Below are 22,369 nucleotides of genomic sequence, written 5' to 3'. Positions count from 1 at the left end.
TGCTGGTGCCTTGCTCACTAGGGACCTCCAGGAGCAGCTTGCGGTACTGCACCGAGACATTCAGTGCTGGTGCCTTGCTCACTAGGGACCTCTAGGAGCAGCTTGCGGTACAGCACCGAGACAAGCAGTGCTGGTGCCTTGCTCACTAGAGACCTCTAGGAGCAGCTTGCGGTACTGCACCGAGACATGCAGTGCTGGTGCCTTGTTCACTAGAGACCTCTAGGAGCTGCTAGCGGTACTGCACCGAGACATGCAGTGTTGGTGCCTTGCTCACTAGGGACCTCTAGGAGCAGCTTGTGGTACTGCACCTAGACATGCAGTGCTGGTGCCTTGCTCACTAGGGAGTTCTAGGAGCAGCTTGCGGTCCTGCACCTAGACATGCAGTGCTGTGCCTTGCTCACTAGGGACCTCTAGAAGCAGCTGCGGTGCTGCACCGAGACATGCAGTGCTGGTGCCTTCCTCACTAGGGTCCTCTAGGAGCAGCTTGCGGTACTGCACCGAGACATGCAGTGCTGGTGCCTTGCTCACTAGGGACCTCTAGGACCAGCTTGTGGTACTGCACCTAGACATGCAGTGCTGGTACCTTGCCCACTAGAGACCTCTAGGAGCAGCTTGCGGTACTGCACCGAGACATGCAGTGTTGGTGCCTGGCTCAATAGGGACCTCTAGGACCAGCTTGTGGTACTGCACCTAGACATGCAGTGCTGGTACCTTGCCCACTAGAGACCTCTAGGAGCAGCTTGCGGTACTGCACCGAAACATGCAGTGTTGGTGCCTGGCTCAATAGGGACCTCTAGGACCAGCTTGTGGTACTGCACCGAGGCATGCAGTGCTGGTGCCTTGCTCACTAGGGACCTCTAGGAGCAGCTTGCGGTACTGCACCGAGACATGCAGTGCTGGTGCCTTGCTCACTAGGGACCTCTAGGAGCAGCTTGCGGTACTGCACCGAGACATGCAGTGCTGGTGCCTTGCTCACTAGGGACCTCCAGGAGCAGCTTGTGGTACTGCACCTAGACATGCAGTGCTGGTGCCTTGCTCACTAGAGACCTCTAGGAGCTGCTTGCGGTACTGCACCGAGACCTGCAGTGTTGGTGCCTTGCTCACTAGAGACCTCTAGGACCAGCCTGTGGTACTGCACCTAGACATGCAGTGCTGGTGCCTTGCTCACTAGGGAGCTCTAGGAGCAGCTTGTGGTACTGTACCTAGACATGCAGTGCTGGTGCCTTGCTCACTAGGGACCTCTAGGAGCAGCTTGTGGTACTGCACCTAGACATGCAGTGCTGGTACCTTGCTCACTAGGGACCTCTAGGAGCAGCTTGTGGTACTGCACCTAGACATGCAGTGCTGGTGCCTTGCTCACTAGGGACCTCTAGGACCAGCCTGTGGTACTGCACCTAGACATGCAGTGCTGGTGCCTTGCTCACTAGGGACCTCTAGGAGCAGCTTGTGGTACTGCACCGAGACATGCAGTGCTGGTACCTTGCTCACTAGGGACCTCTTGGAGCAGCTTGTGGTACTGCACCTAGACATGCAGTGCTGGTACCTTGCTCACCAGGGACCTCTAGGAGCAGCTTGTGGTACTGCACCTAGACATGCAGTGCTGGTAACTTGCTCACTAGGGACCTCTAGGAGCAGCTTGTGGTACTGCACCTAGACATGCAGTGCTGGTACCTTGCTCACTAGGGACCTCTAGGAGCAGCTTGTGGTACTGCACCTAGACATGCAGTGCTGTTGGCTTGCTCACAAGGGACCTCTAGATGCAGCTTGTGGTACTGCACCGAGACATGCAGTGCTGGTGCCTTGCTCACTAGGGGCCTCTAGGAGCAGCTTGCGGTACTGCACCAAGACATTCAGTGCTGGTGCCTTGCTCACTAGGGACCTCTAGGAGCAGCTTGCGGTACTGCACCTAGACATGCAGTGCTGTGCCTTGCTCACTAGGGGCCTCTAGGAGCAGCTTGCGGTCCTGCACCTAGACATGCAGTGCTGTGCCTTGCTCACTAGGAACCTTTAGGAGCAGCTTGCGGTACTGCACCGAGACATGCAGTGCTGGTGCCTTCCTCACTAGGGTCTAGGAGCAGCATGCGGTACTGCACCGAGACATGCAGTGCTGGTGCCTTGCTCACTAGGGACCTCCAGGAGCAGCTTGCGGTACTGCACCGAGACATGCAGTGCTGGTGCCTTGCTCACTAGGGACCTCCAGGAGCAGCTTGCGGTGCTGCACCGAGACATGCAGTGCTGGTGCCTTCCTCACTAGGGTCCTCTAGGAGCAGCTTGCGGTACTGCACCGAGACATGCAGTGCTGGTGCCTTGCTCACTAGAGACCTCTAGGAGCAGCCTATGGTACTGCACCTAGACATGCAGTGCTGGTGCCTTGCTCACTAGAGACCTCTAGGAGCAGCTTGTGGTACTGCACCTAGACATGCAGTGCTGGTGCCTTGCTCACTGGGGTCCTCTAGGAGCAGCTTGCGGTACTGCACCGAGACATGCAGTGCTGGTGCCTTGCTCACTAGGGACCTCCAGGAGCAGCTTGTGGTACTGCACCGAGACATGCAGTGCTGGTGCCTTCCTCACTAGGGTCCTCTAGGAGCAGCTTGCGGTACTGCACCGAGACATGCAGTGCTGGTGCCTTGCTCACTAGGGACCTCTAGATGCAGCTTGTGGTACTGCACCGAGACATGCAGTGCTGGTGCCTTGCTCACTAGAGACTTCTAGATGCAGCTTGTGGTACTGCACCGAGACATGCAGTGCTGGTGCCTTGCTCACAAGGGACCTCTAGATGCAGCTTGTGGTACTGCACCGAGACATGCAGTGCTGGTGCCTTGCTCACTAGGGACCTCTAGGAACAGCTTGTGGTACTGCACCTAGACATGCAGTGCTGGTGCCTTGCTCACTAGGGACCTCTAGGAGCAGCTTGTGGTACTGTACCTAGACATGCAGTGCTGGTGCCTTGCTCACCAGGGACCTCTAGGAGCAGCTTGTGGTACTGCACCTAGACAAGCAGTGCTGGTGCCTTGCTCACTCAGGACCTCTAGGAGCAGCTTGCGGTACTGCACCGAGACATGCAGTGCTGTGCCTTGCTCACTAGGGACCTCTAGGAGCAGCTTGTGATACTGCAGCTAGACATGCAGTGCTGGTGCCTTGCTCACTAGGGACCTCTAGGAGCAGCTTGCGGTACTGCACCTAGACATGCAGTGCTGTGCCTTGCTCACTAGGGACCTCTAGGAGCAGCTTGTGATACTGCAGCTAGACATGCAGTGCTGGTGCCTTGCTCACTAGGGACCTCTAGGAGCAGCTTGCGGTACTGCACCTAGACATGCAGTGCTGGTGCCTTCCTCCCTAGGGACCTCTAGGAGCAGCTTGTGGTACCGCACCGAGACATGCAGTGCCGGTGCCTTCCTCACTAGGGACCTCTAGGAGCAGCTTGCGGTACTGCACCTAGACAAGCAGTGCTGGTGCCTTGCTCACTAGGAACCTCTAGGAGCAGCTTGCGGTACTGCACCTAGACATGCAGTGCTGGTGCCTTCCTCACTAGGGACCTCTAGGAGCAGCTTGCGGTACTGCACCTAGACAAGCAGTGCTGGTGCCTTGCTCACTAGGGACCTCTAGGAGCAGCTTGTGGTACTGCACCTAGACATGCAGTGCTGATGCCTTGCTCACTAGGAACCTCTAGGAGCAGCTTGCGGTACTGCACCTAGACATGCAGTGCTGGTGCCTTCCTCACTAGGGACCTCTAGGAGCAGCTTGTGGTACTGCACCTAGACAAGCAGTGCTGGTGCCTTGCTCACTAGGGACCTCTAGGAGCAGCTTGCGGTGCTGGACCGAGACAATGCAGTGCTGGTGCCTTCCTCACTAGGGACCTCTAGGAGCAGCTTGCGGTACTGCACCTAGACATGCAGTGCTGGTGCCTTCCTCCCTAGGGACCTCTAGGAGCAGCTTGTGGTACTGCACCGAGACAATGCAGTGCTGGTGCCTTCCTCACTAGGGACCTCTAGGAGCAGCTTGCGGTACTGCACCTAGACAAGCAGTGCTGGTGCCTTGCTCACTAGGGACCTCTAGGAGCAGCTTGTGGTACTGCACCTAGACATGCAGTGCTGGTGCCTCGCTCACTGGGGATCTCTAGGAGCAGCTTGCGGTACTGCACAGAGACATGCAGTGCTGGAGCCTTGCTCACTAGGGACCTCTAGGAGCAGCTTGCGGTACTGCACAGAGACATGCAGTGCTGGTGCCTTGCTCACTAGGGACCTCTGAGAGCAGCTTGCGGTACTGCACCTAGATATGCAGTGTTGTGCCTTCCTCCCTAGGGACCTCTAGGAGCAGCTTGTGGTACTGCACCGAGACAATGCAGTGCTGGTGCCTTCCTCACTAGGGACCTCTAGGAGCAGCTTGCGGTACTGCACCTAGACAAGCAGTGCTGGTGCCTTGCTCACTAGGGACCTCTAGGAGCAGCTTGTGGTACTGCACCTAGACATGCAGTGCTGGTGCCTCGCTCACTGGGGATCTCTAGGAGCAGCTTGCGGTACTGCACAGAGACATGCAGTGCTGGAGCCTTGCTCACTAGGGACCTCTAGGAGCAGCTTGCGGTACTGCACAGAGACATGCAGTGCTGGTGCCTTGCTCACTAGGGACCTCTGAGAGCAGCTTGCGGTACTGCACCGAGACATGCAGTGCTGTGCCTTGCTCACTAGGGACCTCTAGGAGCAGCTTGTGGTACTGCACCGAGACATGCAGTGCTGTGCCTTGCTCACTGGAGACCTCTAGGAGCAGCTTGCGGTACTGCACCGAGACAAGCAGTGCTGGTGCCTGGCTCACTAGAGACCTCTAGGAGCAGCTTGCGGTACTGCACCTAGACATGCAGTGCTGGTGCCTTGCTCACTAGGGACCTCTTGGAGCAGCTTGCGGTACTGCACCTAGACATGCAGTGCTGGTGCCTTGCTCACTAGGGACCTCTAGGAGCAGCTTGCGGTACTGCACCTAGACAAGCAGTGCTGGAGCCTTGCTCACTAGGGACCTCTAGGAGCAGCTTGCGGTACTGCACCTAGACAAGCAGTGCTGGAGCCTTGCTCACTAGGGACCTCTAGGAGCAGCTTGCGGTACTGCACCTAGACATGCAGTGCTGGTGCCTTGCTCACTAGGGACCTCTAGGACCAGCTTGCGGTACTGCACCGAGACATGCAGTGCTGGTGCCTTGCTCACTAGGGACCTCTAGGAGCAGCTTGCGGTACTGCACCGAGACATGCAGTGCTGTGCCTTGCTCACTGGAGACCTCTAGGAGCAGCTTGCGGTACTGCACCGAGACAAGCAGTGCTGGTGCCTTGCTCAGTAGGGACCTCTAGGAGCAGCTTGTGGTACTGCACCTAGACATGCAGTGCTGGTGCCTTGCTCACTAGGGACCTCTAGGATAAGCTTGCGGTACTGCACCGAGACAAGCAGTGCTGGTGCCTTGCTCAGTAGGGACCTCTAGGAGCAGCTTGCGGTACTGCACCGAGACATGCAGTGCTGTGCCTTGCTCACTAGGGACCTCTAGGAGCAGCTTGTGGTACTGCACCTAGACATGCAGTGCTGGTGCCTTGCTCACTAGGGACCTCTAGGATAAGCTTGTGGTACTGCACCTAGACATGCAGTGCTGGTGCCTTGCTCACTAGGGGCCTCTAGGAGCAGCTTGCGGTACTGCACCTAGACATGCAGTGCTGGTGCCTTGCTCACTAGAGACCTCTAGGAGGAGCTTACGGTACTGCACCGAGACATGCAGTGCTGGTGTCTTGCTCACTAGGGACCTCTAGGAGCAGCTTGCGGTACAGCACCGAGACATGCAGTGCTGTGCCTTACTCACTAGGGTCCTCTAGGAGCAGCTTGCGGTACTGCACCGAGACATTCAATGCTGGTTCCTGGCTCACAATGCACTTAATCTCGCATCACTGAAAGGATGAGGTATTGGCGTTGCGTTATTATTTGGAAGGCCAATCCCTCAAACTATCAGTAATGCAAGACCTATTGGATTACAAATGCTTGTTATACACAGGTGATGGCCCGGCAGCCACTCCAAAAGAAACGTTTAACAAAAACAATGTCAAAACAAAACCAGCATTGACAAAGCCAAAGCCCTGGAAGCCAACACCAAACCAGCATTGACAAAACCAAAACATTGGAAGCCAACACCAGCCCAACTGGCTTTGGCAGTGTTTGTTTTAATTCTGCAGGTAGTTTGGCTTCATGGTGGTAAGCACTTAGAAGCCAGACATGGAGCCCTGGTGAGTCTAGGCGCCCTACCTGAAGCCAGCAAAGTCTCTTTGTGCGACAGAGACCTGGTGGGGCTCACGTAATAAGCGAATGTTGTACACGCAGCTGCACCTTACTTGCACTAATGAAGCTAGAACTCAGACAGTTCTGTTTGCGGCACGCTACAAGGGCCCAACTAGAAGTTCTAGTGCCAAGATATCCTTTGTCCAGAAGGAGGAGGTCTGCATTTCGTACCCACTGTGTATAGAAAAAGCAGTGTTTACCGATACTGAGAGGCTGAGCTAAAAGGGACATTTTGGGGCGAGGAGTAATAACTCCTACCAATGCCATCCTTTCTTTTTCTTGACCATAAGTGGCAAGTTCTCTGCAGCTGGAGAGTTGGCACACGAGAGTTTGTCCAAATATTTTCACCTGCTGGCAGCTTTTATAGAAATCAAGCTGTAAACTCACAAGTCAAAGTTCTCCAATTATGGGCTTAAAACAGCTGCCTGTTGGATATATACTTTGAATAAAACATTACACTGTTGCTGCCACCTTTAAAAGTCTCATCCCGAGGGTGTTTAGAAGTAAAGGGCATTTCTGGACCTTTACCTCTACCTTGTCGTCCAAGTGGCTGTATTAGGAAGCCTTTAGAGGCGCGGAGGATGCACAAATACACTCAGCGAGTGAGCTTCGAGTTGGGGTCTCCACTCGGTATGTATGCATGCATAGATATATGTGTGTGTATGTGTCCAATTGTACATGTATGTGTGTGTGCAAATGGGGAGTATTATATGGTGCGGTTGTGTGACCTCACTGTGTAATGCACATCCAAACCCCTTTAAGTCCAGTAGGTTTCATCTGTAAACCCCTCAGCTCAGCCCTGGGCAGCTGTGGTGCTGGCAGCAAGACTTACACAGAGGCAAAACTGTAAGGCATTTAAACAGCATTAAAACAAATGACGAAGGAATCAACGTGACACTCAAGAAAATCGACACCAATTTATAAAAAATAGACTGTATTTTTCTAGGAATTCAGACACTAGAACGAAAAAGATCCACTGGAGGGCTTCGGAGACATGGATTTTATAAGCAACACTAAATCAAGCAAAGTCAAGGAATTGAACACTCGGAAATGTTTTGAAGGAAAACTTAAGTAAATGTCAATGCAGTCGGCTAGAAACGCTTGGGGCGACCCACTCGGTCAGGGAGATAGTCAGGGGGACCAGTAAAGGCCTCAAGAACACTTTCCTTCAGAGGAAGGGTGCTCCTTCAGCAGTGCCAGGCACTTTATCCACGTTGCAATGGATTCCTATGGAGTGGTCCTGATGCGAGGGATGAAGGATGCTGGAGATGCTCCGAGGATGCTGTGGATGTGACGCGGTCGATGGGTCTTCTTGCAGGGATTCCTATGGAGTGGTCCTGATGCGAGGGATGAAGGATGCTGGAGATGCTCCGAGGATGCTGTGGATGTGACGTGGTCAATAGGTCTTCTTGCAGGGATTCCTATGGAGTGGTCCTGATGCAAGGGCCTCAAGAACAGATCCCTTCAGAGGAAGGGCGCTCCTTCAGCCGTGCCAGGCCCTGTATCCACGTTGCAATGGATTCCTATGGAGTGGTCCTGATGCGAGGGATGAAGGATGCTGGAGATGCTCCGAGGATGCTGTGGATGTGACTCGGTCGATGGGTCTTCTTGCAGGGATTCCTATGGAGTGGTCCTGATGTGAGGGATGAAGGGTGCTGGAGATGCTCTGAGGATGCTGTGGATGTGACGCGGTCGATGGGTCTTCTTGCGGGGCTTTTCTATGCTAGTGGTCCTGATGCAAGGGATGAAGGATGCTGGAGACGCTCGAAGGATGCTGTGGATGTAACGCGGTCGATGGGTCTTATTGCTGGACTTTTCTATGCTAGTGGTCCTGATGCAAGGGATGAAGGATGCTGAAGATGCTCAAAGGATGCTGTGGATGCGACGCGGTCGATGGGTCTTCTTGCAGGGATTCCTATGGAGTGGTCCTGATGCAAGGGATGAAGGATGCTGGAGATGCTCCGAGGATGCTGTGGATGTGACGTGGTCGATGGGTCTTCATGCAATGGATTCCTATGGAGTGGTCCTGATGCAAGGGCCTCAGGAACGGATCCCTTCAGAGTAAGGGTGCTCCTTCAGCCGCGCCAGGCCCTTTATCCACGTTGCAATGGATTCCTATGGAGTGGTCCTGATGCAAGGGATGAAGGATGGTGGAGATGCTTTGAGGATGCTGTGGATGTGACGTGGTCGATGGGTCTTCTTGCAATGGATTCCTATGGAGTGGTCCTGATGCAAGGGCCTCAAGAACAGATCCCTTCAGAGGAAGGGCGCTCCTTCAGCCTTTGGCAGGCCCTTTATTCACGTTGCAATGGATTCCTATGGAGTGGTCCTGATGCAAGGGATGAAGGATGCAGATGATGCTCAAAGGATGCTGTGGATGTGACGCGGTCGACCGGTCTTCTTGCAGGGATTCCTATGGAGTGGTCCTGATGCGAGGGATGAAGGATGCTGGAGATGCCCCGAGGATACTGTGGATGTGACGTGGTCGATGGGTCTTCTTGCAATGGATTCCTATGGAGTGGTCCTGATGCAAGGGCCTCAAGAACAGATCCCTTCAGAGGAAGGGCGCTCCTTCAGCAGCGCCAGGCCCTTTATCCACGTTGCAATGGATTCATATGGAGTGGTCCTGATGCAAGGGATGAAGGATGCTGGAGATGCTCCAAGGATGCTGTTGATGCGATGCAGTCAATGGGGGGGGGATCTTCCTACAGGGATTCCTCGGTCCACAAAGATGGTGAGGGGGTCCTGATTGCAGGGGCGACATCCCTCAAAATGCTCTACGGTCTGGCCGAGTACTGTCACCACTGGACTACGAGTCGCCCGTTGCCACGGCTACAGGCCAATCCTTCCCTGGCCGATAACGCACCTTCTGAGGGTCTTAGCAACTCTCTGACAGCACGCCTGTGCTCATCGTACTCAGGTGCAAGTCTGTGCATTAGGTCTTTGCCCTCCATCTTTATACTACTATTTGTTGCATCTGGCTCAGTAAAGGCCATTACTTCTTAGTTGAGCACAAAGGGGCAGATTTACAAGCCCCTTGCGACACTTTTCCGCCGCCGTTGCGTCACTTATGTGACGCAGCAGCGGCGTAAACAATGCGCCACGTTGTGACTTATTTACAACGTGACGCATCTAGGCAGATGCGTCACGTTGTAAAGCCCTACACCACATGAAACCTGCGTCAGGTTTCATCTGGGCGTTCTGTCGCAGGGTGGCCGTTCCCTCGCAGGAAAGCCCCGTAAAACTGGCGCAGTGAAATCTATAAGATTTCACTGAGTCAGTTTTACGACGTTGCTGCGTCAAATCCTTACACCTGCTTGAAGCAGGCGTAAGAAGAGACGCACCACGTTGAGTATGGGTGGCCCCTGTGCATTGCAGGAGTTACGTCACACTTGCGACGCGACTGCAGCAATGTGCCGCCCATACGCTACAAGATGCGTCACGCATCTTCCCTTCTTTGCACCATGGTGCGCCGCATTGTAAATGCGGCGCATCTGTGGTGTTGGAAGGAGGGAATTGCATGACGCATCTGTTGTGGCGTATTCCTGCTGATTTGCAGAGATGCGCCAGAACATGTAAATATGCCCCCACGTTTTTATCTGGAGCGGTGTGCTTTTTTCAATAATTAAATTGACACTTAGCATCACTACACCTATTTTAACCCACCTCTTATCACCACACTACACAACAGAACCCACACACCCACACTTCAGCTGACGGCATTGAAAAGATCGCTGGCAGAACGCCCCCTAGTGGGTGCCAGTCGTCATTGCAGCGCCGGCCCACATGAAGAAGCATTTTTTTTTTTTTAAAGGATGACCTGGCCACCAGTTTTGGAACTGCTAGTTACTCATGCAGATTTGGAAATACAACGCATCACGTCATTGCATTTTACTTTCACAGCTGTATTGATTCAACTTAATTTCAAACATCCTTTCAAGACAAATGATGAAGCATGACACCTCTCGGGTGTGTGAGGTCACTCGCTCCTATTGGAGCCCTCCCCGGTGACCTGGAATATAATATATTGATATGGACACAGACATCTTCCATACACACATACACACAAACACACGCATACATATATCAATACACACACATGCATGCATGCACACATACACACATAGACCAATACACACATACCACACACACACACAGTATGCTAGCCAACATTTTAGAACAGGAAAGTGTGAGACTGAAAGAAAACAAGACAATATATTTTCACCATGTTCTTCTATTGAAGCAGAGGCAATTTCAGGTGGGAGACAGAAAAATAAAGCACTTTTTTGCTTCAAGAATATGGAGTCTCCCTCCTGAATCCGGTCTTTTGGCATTTCTGACATAGAGACACACACACACCAGTGCATGCACACACGGACACCCTCCACACACAAAGGTACACACGTACACAAACACACACACCCTCAAACATACCCTCCACACACACGCACATACACACAAACGTGCACCCACACACGTGTGCTCACACACAAGAACGCACCGTAACGCTCACATTCGCCCTAAACACAGCCATTCAACACATTTTCAACACGTGCGAGCCTGGTGTGTTGTGTACACCGCACACGTTCACCTGCCTGCCTGGCCCCGCCTTGCAGCACGAGGGACACACCTGAGGCATTCGCCAGCCAGCCTGTGAAAGGAGCAGTTGTGTGTTTAAGGCTGGGCGGGTGAGAGTGTTTTGTTCGGTTTGCTGGGAGATCCGCTCCTCCTGTGAGTGCCAGCTTGTGTCTGAGGTGTTGAAAGGCTCACATGTCATCTCGGGAGCCAGCTGTGTTTAACCCCAGTCTCAGGGAGAGGAGAGCCTTTGGGGCCACGCGGGCGCTCTTTTAGGGCCTGCCTCAGAGTGGGGTGTGCCAGAATTGATCTCCTGAGGGGACACATGGCAGGTGGAAACCCTAGGTGGGGATAGCCTGGTGGAGGCATTTAACTGTGGCTGCTGGGGGTGTTTATACCAAACAAAAACAAAGGACGCATACATTGTTTTCACATAATAGTACAAATCCCAAACAGTAAGGATTAAGGGGCATATTACCAAGCAATAGCGATAATTATCGCTGACATGCAAAGTGGGCCCCAAGATGATCGCTATCTCCTAATAGCTGTCGCTAACTGGTGTTAGCGACAGCTAGGTAATAGGGCGATAAAATTATCTCCGCTTTAGCGGGAAAAAGTCCCGCTAAAGAGGTGATAATGGCCCTTGGTAATATGCCCCTGAGTTTGCATAAAATGCACGTTATTTGCAGATGTAGTAGCCTTGTATTCCTCTGTGCTTTCCACTCTGACAAGGTTTCTTTTTAGTTTACTTCAGCAAACAGCCGACAAGTGTTTCATCACTGCGTGACTTTTTCAAGGCTTAGAAAAAAGCATAAGAAAGCAGATTGTTTGGCCAAATCCGGATGTCATCTAGCCTTCCGTATGGAGTAGTGTTGTGTCCAGTGCAACTTTAAAGTATTTTAGGTTGATGGTCACAGATTCTTGCGAAAGAAATCCGAATGTACTCTGTGATTAAATATTTCAGACGTGTGTACGCAGCTTCTCCATGTAAACCATGGCAACGTATGTATAAATATTGGAAAGACGGGCGTGCAATCGGGGCCTTCAGAGGTCTGATGTGGTTAGAGACCAACATGGTCTGGTCCAAACCATAGAAAAAATTACTTTCTATCAAATTATCCTCAAGTAGACATCCAACTGAGACGAAGTTTAGGAATGTAGTCCGTGATAAGCTCCTTTCCTGCCGTAGTGTTCCTCGCGTCTCAGGCACCCAGGAAGTGTTAAACTGGAGAGCACATGTTGCAGTGTGTGGCTTGCAATTGTGTTATTTGAAGGGCACAGTTTGCAGTGTGCGGCTTGTAGTTATCTTATCTGAAGGCCATATCTATTGATCATTTCATTCACAGGTCGATAATCGATACTTTCACTGTTCCATCCATTCATCCTTTCACCGTTTGATCCTTTCAACCATTCCTCCCTTCATCCTTTCCCCTTTCGATCCTTTCACCCATCCATCCATTCATGCCATCATACATCTATTGATCATTTCATTCACATGTCGATAATCAATCCTTTCACTGTTCTATCCATGCATTCTTTCACCATTCGATCCTTTCACCCATCCATCCATTCATCCTTTCACTGTTCGATCCTTTCACTCATCCATCCATTCATCCTTTCCCCTTTCGATCCTTTCACCCATCCATCCATTCATGCCATCATACATCTATTGATCATTTCATTCACACGTCGATAATCGATCCTTTCACCCATCCATCCATTCATCCTTTCACCGTTCGATCCTTTCACCCATCCATCCATTCATTCTTTCACCTTTTGATCTTTTCACCCATCCATCCATGCATCCTTTCACCATTCGATCCTTTCACTCATCCATCCATTCATCCTTTCACCTTTTGATCCTTTCACCCATCCATCCATGCATCCTTTCACAGTTCGATCCTTTCACCTATCGATCCATTCATGTCATCATACAACTATTGATCATTTCATTCACACATCGACAATCCATACTTTCACTGTTCCATCCATTCATCCTTTCACCATTCGATCCTTTCACCCATCCATCCATTCATCCTTTCAATCCGTTCACCCAGCCATCCATCCATTCAACTTTCGATCCTTTCACCCATCCATCAATTCATCCTTTCACTGTTCGATCCTTTCACCCATCCATCCATTCATTCTTTCACCTTTTGATCTTTTCACCCATCCATCCTTTCAACTTTCGATCCTTTCACCCATCCATCAATTCATGCCATCATACATCTATTGATCATTTCATTCACACGTCGATAATCAATCGTTTCACTGTTCTATGCATTTATTCTTTCTATTAATCCTCCAATCCACCTATCAATAGATCCTTCTATCCTTTCAACTGAGCCTATAGCACTACAATCCATCCATTCTTTAACCCTTCCTACCACCGAGCCTTGCACCTTTCCTTACTGTGTTCTTTTCACCCTACATCCCCTACACTTTTCCTTTTACGTTTCCCTTCTTCCATATTTTCCACCTGTCACCTTTGACCCTGTCTTCCTTTGCCCTTCTTCTCCATGTTCTTTCCTCACATTGTTTTCTTTCTATTCTTTCTCTTCCCCATAGCTCTGTTTGCTGCTGTCTGTCCTTTAAAGATGTTTCCTCATTTCTGTCTCCTTCATTGGTCTTGGTTCAATTAACAGGTTCTCTGCAGAGTGCAGACAGAAGAGTGGAAGGCCCTGGGCAGCCCCAGATTACAAACAAGGTCCTCGGTGCAGTGGCACCCCACTCTTGAGCTGCTAAAGTTGGGGGTTCACGTCACCGCTGGTTTGCAGTCTGGCTGGTAGTTGTGTTAACACAATGCCACAGATTGAATCATTGTGTGACTGCTGCTTCTGTTAACTGAAGGCCACAGAGTGCAAGTTTGTCTGACTGAAGGCCACAGTTTGCGTTCTGCGGCTGATGGCTGCTCTGTCACTCATGCATGGACAGCAGATGTCAGTGGTGAGCGTCACTCGGTGTCCTGTACAATGATGGTCACCAGATCACGAAGTGAAGTCGTGGGAGGGTGGACTCTGGTGTTATGTTCCATATAGGTACCACAATATAGGCTCAGGTAGTCACCTAACCGTGAACCTATATTCTCCGTACCATTACACTATATAACGGTTCTTAGTACTGACCTTTTACCTAGTTACGGTAATGTCCAGAGAAGACCTGGGGTTTTCTTCGAAAAGCTTAAGCCTCATTCATTATGCATGAGGATTCTTGGAACCACAGAAGGATAGCAGGCCTACCATCTCCTGCATAATAACTATGTAAAAGGGTCATTCCTTCCGTTATCCCAGTCCGACATGACACAGCAAAGTATATCCCCAGGGGGTACCGCTTTGGGTATATATACATCATCTCTTGCTGAAATAGTGAGAGGGGAAAAGGACTTCCAAGCCGACACACTGACGCGAGACGCTGAGGCTCCTGCACGCAGACACTCCAGCTCGCAGTGGCCTGACATCCCTTGCGGGGTGAATAGCAGTTTGATATCCCCGTGCACTCTCATGATAGTGTATGTTAAACAGCGTTTAGACTAAATGATATTTACAGTTCTTTGTGTGCTGCGCCATCCTTTGCACTGTGTCTGTCAGAGCCCTACTTATATCCAGACTATGTGGGACTGGTGCACCCAGTCCCTTGGGTGTGCGCACAATTTAATTTGAAACAAAATGTTCCTTCTCGACGTATTCCTTTCGTTATTTGAAGAAGTTCACAACGTCTTTGAAGTTTCAATTATTTATTTTGTTCATGATTAATCTATTCATTCATGGCGAAATTCAATTTCAATTTCCTTGAAGTTATATTTCAATAAAGAGCTATTTCACAACACCCAATGCATTTCGGGTCATAAACAAGACCCTTCTTCAGGGGTCTACAGAGAAAGATAGAAAAGACCAGATCAGTCTCCAATATTTAAATTGTGAAAATAAGTGAAATCATGTTTATGTTCATGGTTGCTCAGTCAAAACAACATCAAGATACTGTTTAAACTGAAGGATTACGTCGACAAGGAACATTTTGTTTTAAATTAAATTGTGCGCACACCCAAGGGACTGGGTGCACCAGTCCCAAATAGTCTGGATCCCTTGCGGGTGCCCATCTCGATACCAAGACGGGGTCCCACAGTCTCTCACTTTAGGTTCTAGGGTAGACTTTATCCTAGAGTGATTCTTGGCTTTACACCCACATACACGTTTAGTACACTTAAGTACATCTAGTTAGGGTTGCATCGTAAGACTATGCATTTACTACTATCATGTATTGTATATACTTGCCTGTATTCATTGTTTTAGCACGATGGTAGAAATGTACCATCCTTTTATTCAGTTCGTACTTATATTCATTTATATCTGTTACTCTCTAATGGTTGTTTCAGCTCACCTATTTTACACTAGAATGACGCTGGTTCAATAAATACTAATTGAAAAACGTCCCCACCATTTATTCTGTGTATCTCTGTGAGACGAAGTGAGCACGAGTGACTGAGCGAAAAGTACTGTACTGTTTCCTCGATCCTGAGGAATCAGGCTTGTCATGTTCGATAGTTGCCAAGAACTATTCTCTCCTTGTTAAGAGGGGTTTCTAGTGGCACTGTGAGCTAGCTGGTGTACAGGCTGACATACCCGGTGGGGGTGTCTGGAAACAGTCTGACACCAATCCTGTAGTGTATGTTGTCTAAACGTGCAGATCCTATATAGAGTTATATGAACTACACAACACTGGCTTCGAGCTGCTTCCAGTGCTTAATGTGTGAAAAAAATAAGCGTGGGGGCTCTCTTCAGGCGGTCACTGCAGCCACTACTCCTCTCAGCGCCGCCTATAACAGAATGCACAGCTACTGACCATGAAACCATACAAGTGTGACAATTTAAACTATTCCAGGCCCCCAAAGCTGTAGGACTGGCCAGGAAGGCAGGCAATAGCCATTTTAAAGTGTATTGAATTAATAATCCAAGCTGTTGCTGTGCTTGTCTCTATATTAGATAAACAGTGCCACCATGTGGTAGACTGTCATCGGCGCCGGTGTTCATAATTAAGTGCTGGTGTCGAGCACCGGAAACCACCGCCTCAAACTAAGCACTGGCTGCTTCTCCCTTCTGACATCTGTCTTTGTGTTCTCCAGAGGGAGGAAGAGGAGCGAAAGGAGGAAGAGCGGCGCAGGCTGCAAGAGGAGCGCAAGCGATGGGATCGCGAGAGGATGGAGCAGGAGAGGAGGGAAGCGGAGGAGAGAGATCGCAAGATTCGCGAGAAGGAGCAGATGATCGAGGAGCAAAGGTGAGCGGCACACCATGAACATGGCCTCTCGCCGTAGATGAATGTGGCCTCTCGCCGTAGGACACTCATGGTTAAACTTGAGGAAGTTCAACACACTTGGGCAGATAAGATGAGGTCAGACCTTGTTCCCCCTCCAGCCCAGATCATCTGCCCCAGACTCACACCCTCCCCCTGCTGTCGGAAGTAGGAAGACGAGGTGTGGGTTCAGGCCTTGGGCCCCCCATTCACCCCAGATCTTCTCCCCCTGCGTTCTGAAGGGGGAAGCGGAGGTGTGGGTTCACGACTTGCCCCCCTCCTCCTTCACCCCAGATCTTCTGCCCCTGCGTTCTGAAGGAGGAAAAGAGGGTGTGGGTTCAGGACTTAACTCCCCCCCACTCACCCAACCCCAAATCACAGCGGCTCTTGGTGCAGTCCAATCAATCAATCAATCAATCATAGTATTTGTAGAGCGCACCTCTTACCGTGAGGGTCTCAAGGGGGGTGAGGGGAAGGGGTGCTGCTACTGCTCGAAGAGCCAGGTCTTGAGGAGTCTTCTGAAGGTCAGCAGGTCTTCTGTCTGCCGTAGGTGGATGGGGAGGGTGTTCCAAGTCTTGGCGGCGAGGTGGGAGAACGATCTGCCACCGGAGGTCGCTCTTTGGATGCGGGGGATTGTGGCGAGGGCGAGGTCAGGGAGCGAAGCTGGCGGCCGGGGGTGTAGAGGCTGAGTCTTCTGTTGAGGTACGTAGGTCCGGTGTTGTGGATTGCCTTGCGTGCGTGGGTGAGGAGCTTGAAGGTGATCCTCTTGTCGACGGGGAGCCAGTGCAGGTCTCTCAGGTGAGGGGTGATGTGGCTGCGGTGGGGGATGTTGAGGATTAGGCGTGCCGAGGGGTTCTGGATGCATGCAGCCGCTTCAGGAGTTTGGCAGAGGCTCCAGCGTAGAGGGCGTTTCCAAAGTCCAGCCCGCTGCTGAGGAGGGCCTGGGTGACCGTTCTTCTCGTTTCAGTGGGGATCCACTTATAGATCTTGCGGAGCATGCAGAGGGTGTTGAAGCAGGAGGAAGAGACGGCGTTGACCTGCTTAGTCATGGAGAGGGTGAAGTCGAGGATGATTCCTAGGCTGCGTACGTGGTCGGTGGGTGTTGGAGCTGTTCCCAGTGCGGCCGGCCACCAGGAGTCGTCCCAGGCCGAGGGGGAGGAACCGAGGATGAGGACCTCTGTCTTGTCAGAGTTCAGCTTGAGTTGGCTGTTCCTCATCCATTCTGCAACGGCTTTCATTCCTTCTTGGAGGTCGTTTTGGCAGTGTGGGGGTCCTTAGTGAGGGAGAGGATCAGCTGGGTGTCATCGGCGTAAGAGATGATGTTGAGGTCGTGCAGTCGGGCGACGTGGGCGAGTGGTGCCATGTAGATGTCGAACAGCATTGGGCTGAGGGATGAGCCCTAGGGTATGACGCAGATGATCACGGTGGCCTCGGAGCGGAAGGGGGGGAGGCGGACGCTCTGTGTTCTGCCGGAGGGGAAGGAGGTGGTGCACTCCAGGGCATTCTCTTGGATTCCGACATTGTGGAGGCGTGTTCGTAGTGTGTGGTGGCATACCTTGTCGAAGGCGGCTGACAGGTCCAGGAGGATGAGGGCCGCGGTTTCTCCGTTGTCCAGCAGGGTCCTGATGTCATTGGTGGCGGCAATGAAGGCAGTTTAGGTGCTGTGGTTGCTGCGGAACCATGACTGGGACGGGTTCAGGATGTTGTTCTCCTCGAGGTAGCGGGTCAGTTGTTTGTTGACGGTCTTCTCGATGACCTTCGCCGGGAACGGGAGCAGAGAGATGGGCCGGAAGTTCTTGAGGTTCTTGGGGTCCGCCTTGGGTTTCTTGAGTAAGGTGTTGATCTCGGCGTGCTTCCAGCTTTCCGGGAAGGTTGCTGTCTCGAAGAAGATGTTGATCGCTTTCCGGAGATGAGGTGCGATGGCGGTGCTGGCTTTGTTGAAGATGTGGTGTGGGCATGGGTCTGACGGAGATCCGGAGTGGATGGTGTTCATGATCTTGATGGTGTTGTCGTCGTTGATGTTGGTCCAGGAGAGCAGGTGGTTGGGGCGGATGTTGGTTGTGGGAGCGGAGATCTCAGTGGTTGTCGGGGCGATCGTGGTGTTGAAGCTGTCGTGGATGTCAGTGATCTTCCGATGGAAGAAGGTGACCAGCGAGTCGACAGGTTTTGTGAAGGTGGGATGTTGTTGGTGTTGGAGCGGAGGTTGGAGAGTTCCTTCACAATGTTGAAGAGCTCTTTGCTGTTGTGTGCGTTGTTGTCTAGGCGGTCTTTGAAGGAGGCCTTTTTGGCGGATTTGATGAGGTGATGGTTCTGCGGGTGGCCTTCTTGTGGGCTGCGTAGCTGTCCGGTGTTCGTTCACGGTGCCATTTCTTCTCTGGCTTTCGGCAGGTTCGCTTGGAGGACTGGAGGTTTTCAGTGAACCAGATGGCTTTCTTGCCGGTGTGGCTGTTGGAGGGTCCATGTCCTATAGGTACCACAGGTAAGGGGGGATGCACACAGGCTCTGGGTGCAGGCCATGTCCTGGAGGTACTACTGGTAAGGGGAGCGCACAGAGGCTCTGGCTGGAGGCCACTTTTCATACCTACTGCTTGCAGAGCCAGGCCTGAGGGATCTTCAGTGAGTTATCTCAGTAAAGGAGTGCAAAAGGCCAGGTTGTCACTGAAAAAACACTGATCAATGGAAGTTTTGAATTTCTTCGGAAATCACAACATATCTTACAGAGTAAGAGCCGACGAATGTCTCTCCGCCCCACGTGTTACTGCAGGAAGTAACAGGTCCCTACACCACCCCCTCCCCCCCCCTCACCATTGTCACACAGCCCGAGGGACCCTTCATCCTTCCTGTGCCTTGTCTGATGTTTCTGCCCTTTGATCCATTCTCGCTTCTCCTTTTTTCGTGCGCTTCGAGGCGTGCTTAGAAGGAAGCGGCGCTATTCAAGACCAGAGCCGGGTCCTGTCTGTCATGCAGTGCGAGGACCTGTGAGCCCTCAAACACACAGGATCCCGCAATGATGCGGGTCCGACAGTGGGGGAACAGGCCTGGGGGGGGGGGGGACAAGGGGGCAGAAGGATGTACTGCCCTTGGTAACAAGAACCCCTTCTGTCATCTCTGCCAGGAAGGAACAAGCCAGGCTTCAGGTGGAGGAGAGGAAGAAAGAGAAGTCCAGATGGGTGAGTGAAGGGGTGCTGGGTGCAAGGGGGGGGGGTTGGAGCCCTGGATTAGAGGCCTGCGGATTGGGGGTGAGTTGGTCGAGGGCAGCTCCTTAGTTCTGGGCTAGAGAACCATCATTTGGGTGAGTTGGTGGAGAACAGGGCCTTGGCCCTGGGTTCAAGGGCTGTCAGTTGTGGGTGAGAGGATGGAGGGCAGTAAGTTGGTGGACAGCAGGGCCTCTGCTCTGGATTAGCGCACCATCGTATGTGGGTGAGTTGGTGGAGTACTGAGGCGTGCCAGCAGGATCCACCTGTGGGAGTGAATGTCAGAGAGGGAGTCAACAAAGCCCCATTGGTCTATGGTGCATCAAGCAGGCGTGACGTCACTGGGAGGAGCTGATTGGTGGACAATAGATATATTGGGGGGTGACCTTTATCAGGCCTGGTAGAAGAGTCTGGGGGTGCACTGGGTGGAATGACAGAAGAGTCTGGGGGTGCACTGGGTGGAGTGACAGAAGAGTCTGGGGGTGCACTGGGTGGAATGACAGAAGAGTCTGGGGGTACACTGACAGAAGAGTCTGGGAGTACACTGACAGAAGAGTCTGGGGGTACACTCGGTGGAATGACAGAAGAGTCTGGGGGTGCACTCGGTGGAATGACAGAAGAGTCTGGGGGTGCACTGGGTGGAATGACAGAAGAGTCTGGGGTACACTGGGTGGAATGACAGAAGAGTCTGGGGGTGCACTGGGTGGAATGACAGAAGAGTCTGGGGGTACACTGGGTGGAATGACAGAAGAGTCTGGGGGTACACTCGGTGGAATGACAGAAGAGTCTGGGGGTGCACTCGGTGGAATGACAGAAGAGTCTGGGGGTGCACTGGGTGGAATGACAGAAGAGTCTGGGGTACACTGGGTGGAATGACAGAAGAGTCTGGGGGTGCACTGGGTGGAATGACAGAAGAGTCTGGGGGTACACTGGGTGGAATGACAGAAGAGTCTGGGGGTGCACTCGGTGGAATGACAGAAGAGTCTTGGGGTACGCTGGGTGGAATGTGCTTAGAGAGGTGCTACATCTGAGCATGCCTAGGTCTGAGGTACCCATCTGGGGTGACGTGCATCTCATTACTCTCTCTTTGAGACAGGAACAGCAGCAAAGGGAGCATGAGGAGGAGATGAGAGACCGCTTCAGAAGAAGTGAATCCATTGAGAAAGCAGCAGTGAGTATGAACCGAAACATACATGCACACGTTTACACCACCCTACTGACATCATCTGGTCTGAGAACGAGATGCCTCTCCGTGTGTCACTACAATAGAATCCATGTGTCTTTTACCTTCCGAGCGCATCCCTAACTCCTTCCAAGCTGCAATATTAACTCCTTCCAAGCACCATCCCTAACTCCTTCCAAGTGACTTCTCTACCTCCAGCCTTCTAGGATTCCGTAGTTGTCATCTGGTCCCATCTCATGAGGTTAACCTCCATCCAGTCCCGGTTTTTCATCCCAAAGCACAAAGGATGGCGTGCTTCGTAGTTCCATGCTGACACAAGGATGCATGAACTCTGCACAATCATTGGTTCTAGACCTAGAAGCTGCTAATGTCATCCTCAAGACTGCTCCTGCTTCCGCCAACAACATCTGCGCATGCGCCTCCCTCTGGGGTCTCTCTAGGACTTTGATGCGTCTGAAGCGGGCTCTGTCTCGCACAGATTCACTTGCCTCAGATGGTACTTCCCTGGACCATTCATTTGTAATGTCGTTGATCCCAACTACAGCCACCCAAGCCTGACCTGTCTTTGAGACTGGAGAAGAACCAAAAAAGAAAGGCACCACCGAGTGAACACGTCTACATGACGTGAGCAGAAAGGGAAACATTCTCGGGAACGCCCCCGAATCTGGTCCGGCCTTTGACGGACAGATCCGGCTCCCAATGGCTAGCCTCCATTTATGGAGCTAGCCAATGGGAGGAGGGGGCGGATACCCGACCCCACATAGAGAGATATCGAGATATCATTAGATTTTGCTAGCGCATGCGTACTTCGTACGCATTGCGTAGGCAAAACCTAAAAACACTCCAGGGACCAGTGCTGCCCCCTGTGGAGCTCAGACTGAGAGAACCAGTGCACACGTTGAAAAAAAGAAGTGGGGGGACTAACCAAGTTAGGCGGTATGCAAGTGACATCATAGCGCTTGAGAACGTTCACTGCTCTCCAGCCCTTCCTTTATGTTGGTCTGATCACTTTGCCATTGGTTTTCATTTGGAGACTTTAGCAAATTCTTTTCCTGTTAGCTCGACCTTCAGGAAACCCACAAGAAATTGGGCAAAACTAGACATGGCAGCTTTAAATATCATCTTGTCTTCAAATACTCCCATTTCCAAACAAATTCTGGCTACTCTTTCGGGTGCCGTACAAAAGTGGCCCTTAAATGCCATCGATACCTGTCTCCCTCCCACCTTAAGAAAAGTAAACAATCACCGTCCCCTGCTGCCTTGGTTCACTGAGGAATAAAAAATTGAGAAAACGAAATATAAGGTGTTGGAAAGACACTGGAGGAGGAGCTATACGCATCCGATTCCAAATTTGCCTATAAGAGGACCTTTGTGTGACAGCTTCATCTAAGATAATAAGAGTAAGATAACTCTGGAGGCAAATGGAGTTGCTGAACAGATCTGTGTTTGTCTGGTCCCAGATTTGAATCAAAGTCTCATAGAGGGTTAATTTGTCTCTTGCAGAGCACATTATGTGACAAGCAAATGACAGATATTTATTAAGTAATGTAAATGGATAGTAAGTGAGTTACTGCTTTTACCACAGAGATCCTTTTGTTACTTGCAGATCATTAATTGTAATACTGCTCATATAGCACAATGAGGTATGAAGGACACGTGGCTCCTACACCTTGTGACCCTCACTGTCTTAGTGGGATTTGAATTGCTATTTGTGTAAATACTGGGAAAGACCAACACATCTTCCATTCTTATAGTGCATGCATATGTCTTATACAGGGTCTCAACAAAGTCAAACGCAGGGCCCTCTTAAGTACCTGTGAAATAATAACAA

At 51.4% G+C, this 22,369-nt stretch overlaps 1 protein-coding gene across 2 annotated transcripts in view; it reads left to right on the top strand.

Moving 5' to 3' along the window:
• The window catches only part of LOC144821588 (uncharacterized), a 669,657-nt gene that overhangs the window by 532,409 nt on the left and 114,879 nt on the right, over positions 1–22,369 (top strand). For both annotated transcript variants that reach the window (XM_078678797.1, XM_078678798.1), the window contains 3 exons: positions 15,995–16,146; positions 19,277–19,331; positions 20,452–20,526. In XM_078678797.1, the coding sequence (XP_078534923.1) occupies positions 15,995–16,146; positions 19,277–19,331; positions 20,452–20,526 (282 nt within the window). The remainder of the gene's footprint in view (positions 1–15,994; positions 16,147–19,276; positions 19,332–20,451; positions 20,527–22,369) is intronic.

This window comes from Lissotriton helveticus, chromosome 2_2 (assembly GCF_964261635.1).
Source record: "Lissotriton helveticus chromosome 2_2, aLisHel1.1, whole genome shotgun sequence".
Classification (NCBI taxonomy): domain Eukaryota; kingdom Metazoa; phylum Chordata; class Amphibia; order Caudata; family Salamandridae; genus Lissotriton; species Lissotriton helveticus.
The sequence above is the reverse complement of the archived record's forward strand: the minus strand, read 5'-3'. Positions and strand labels throughout refer to the sequence as shown.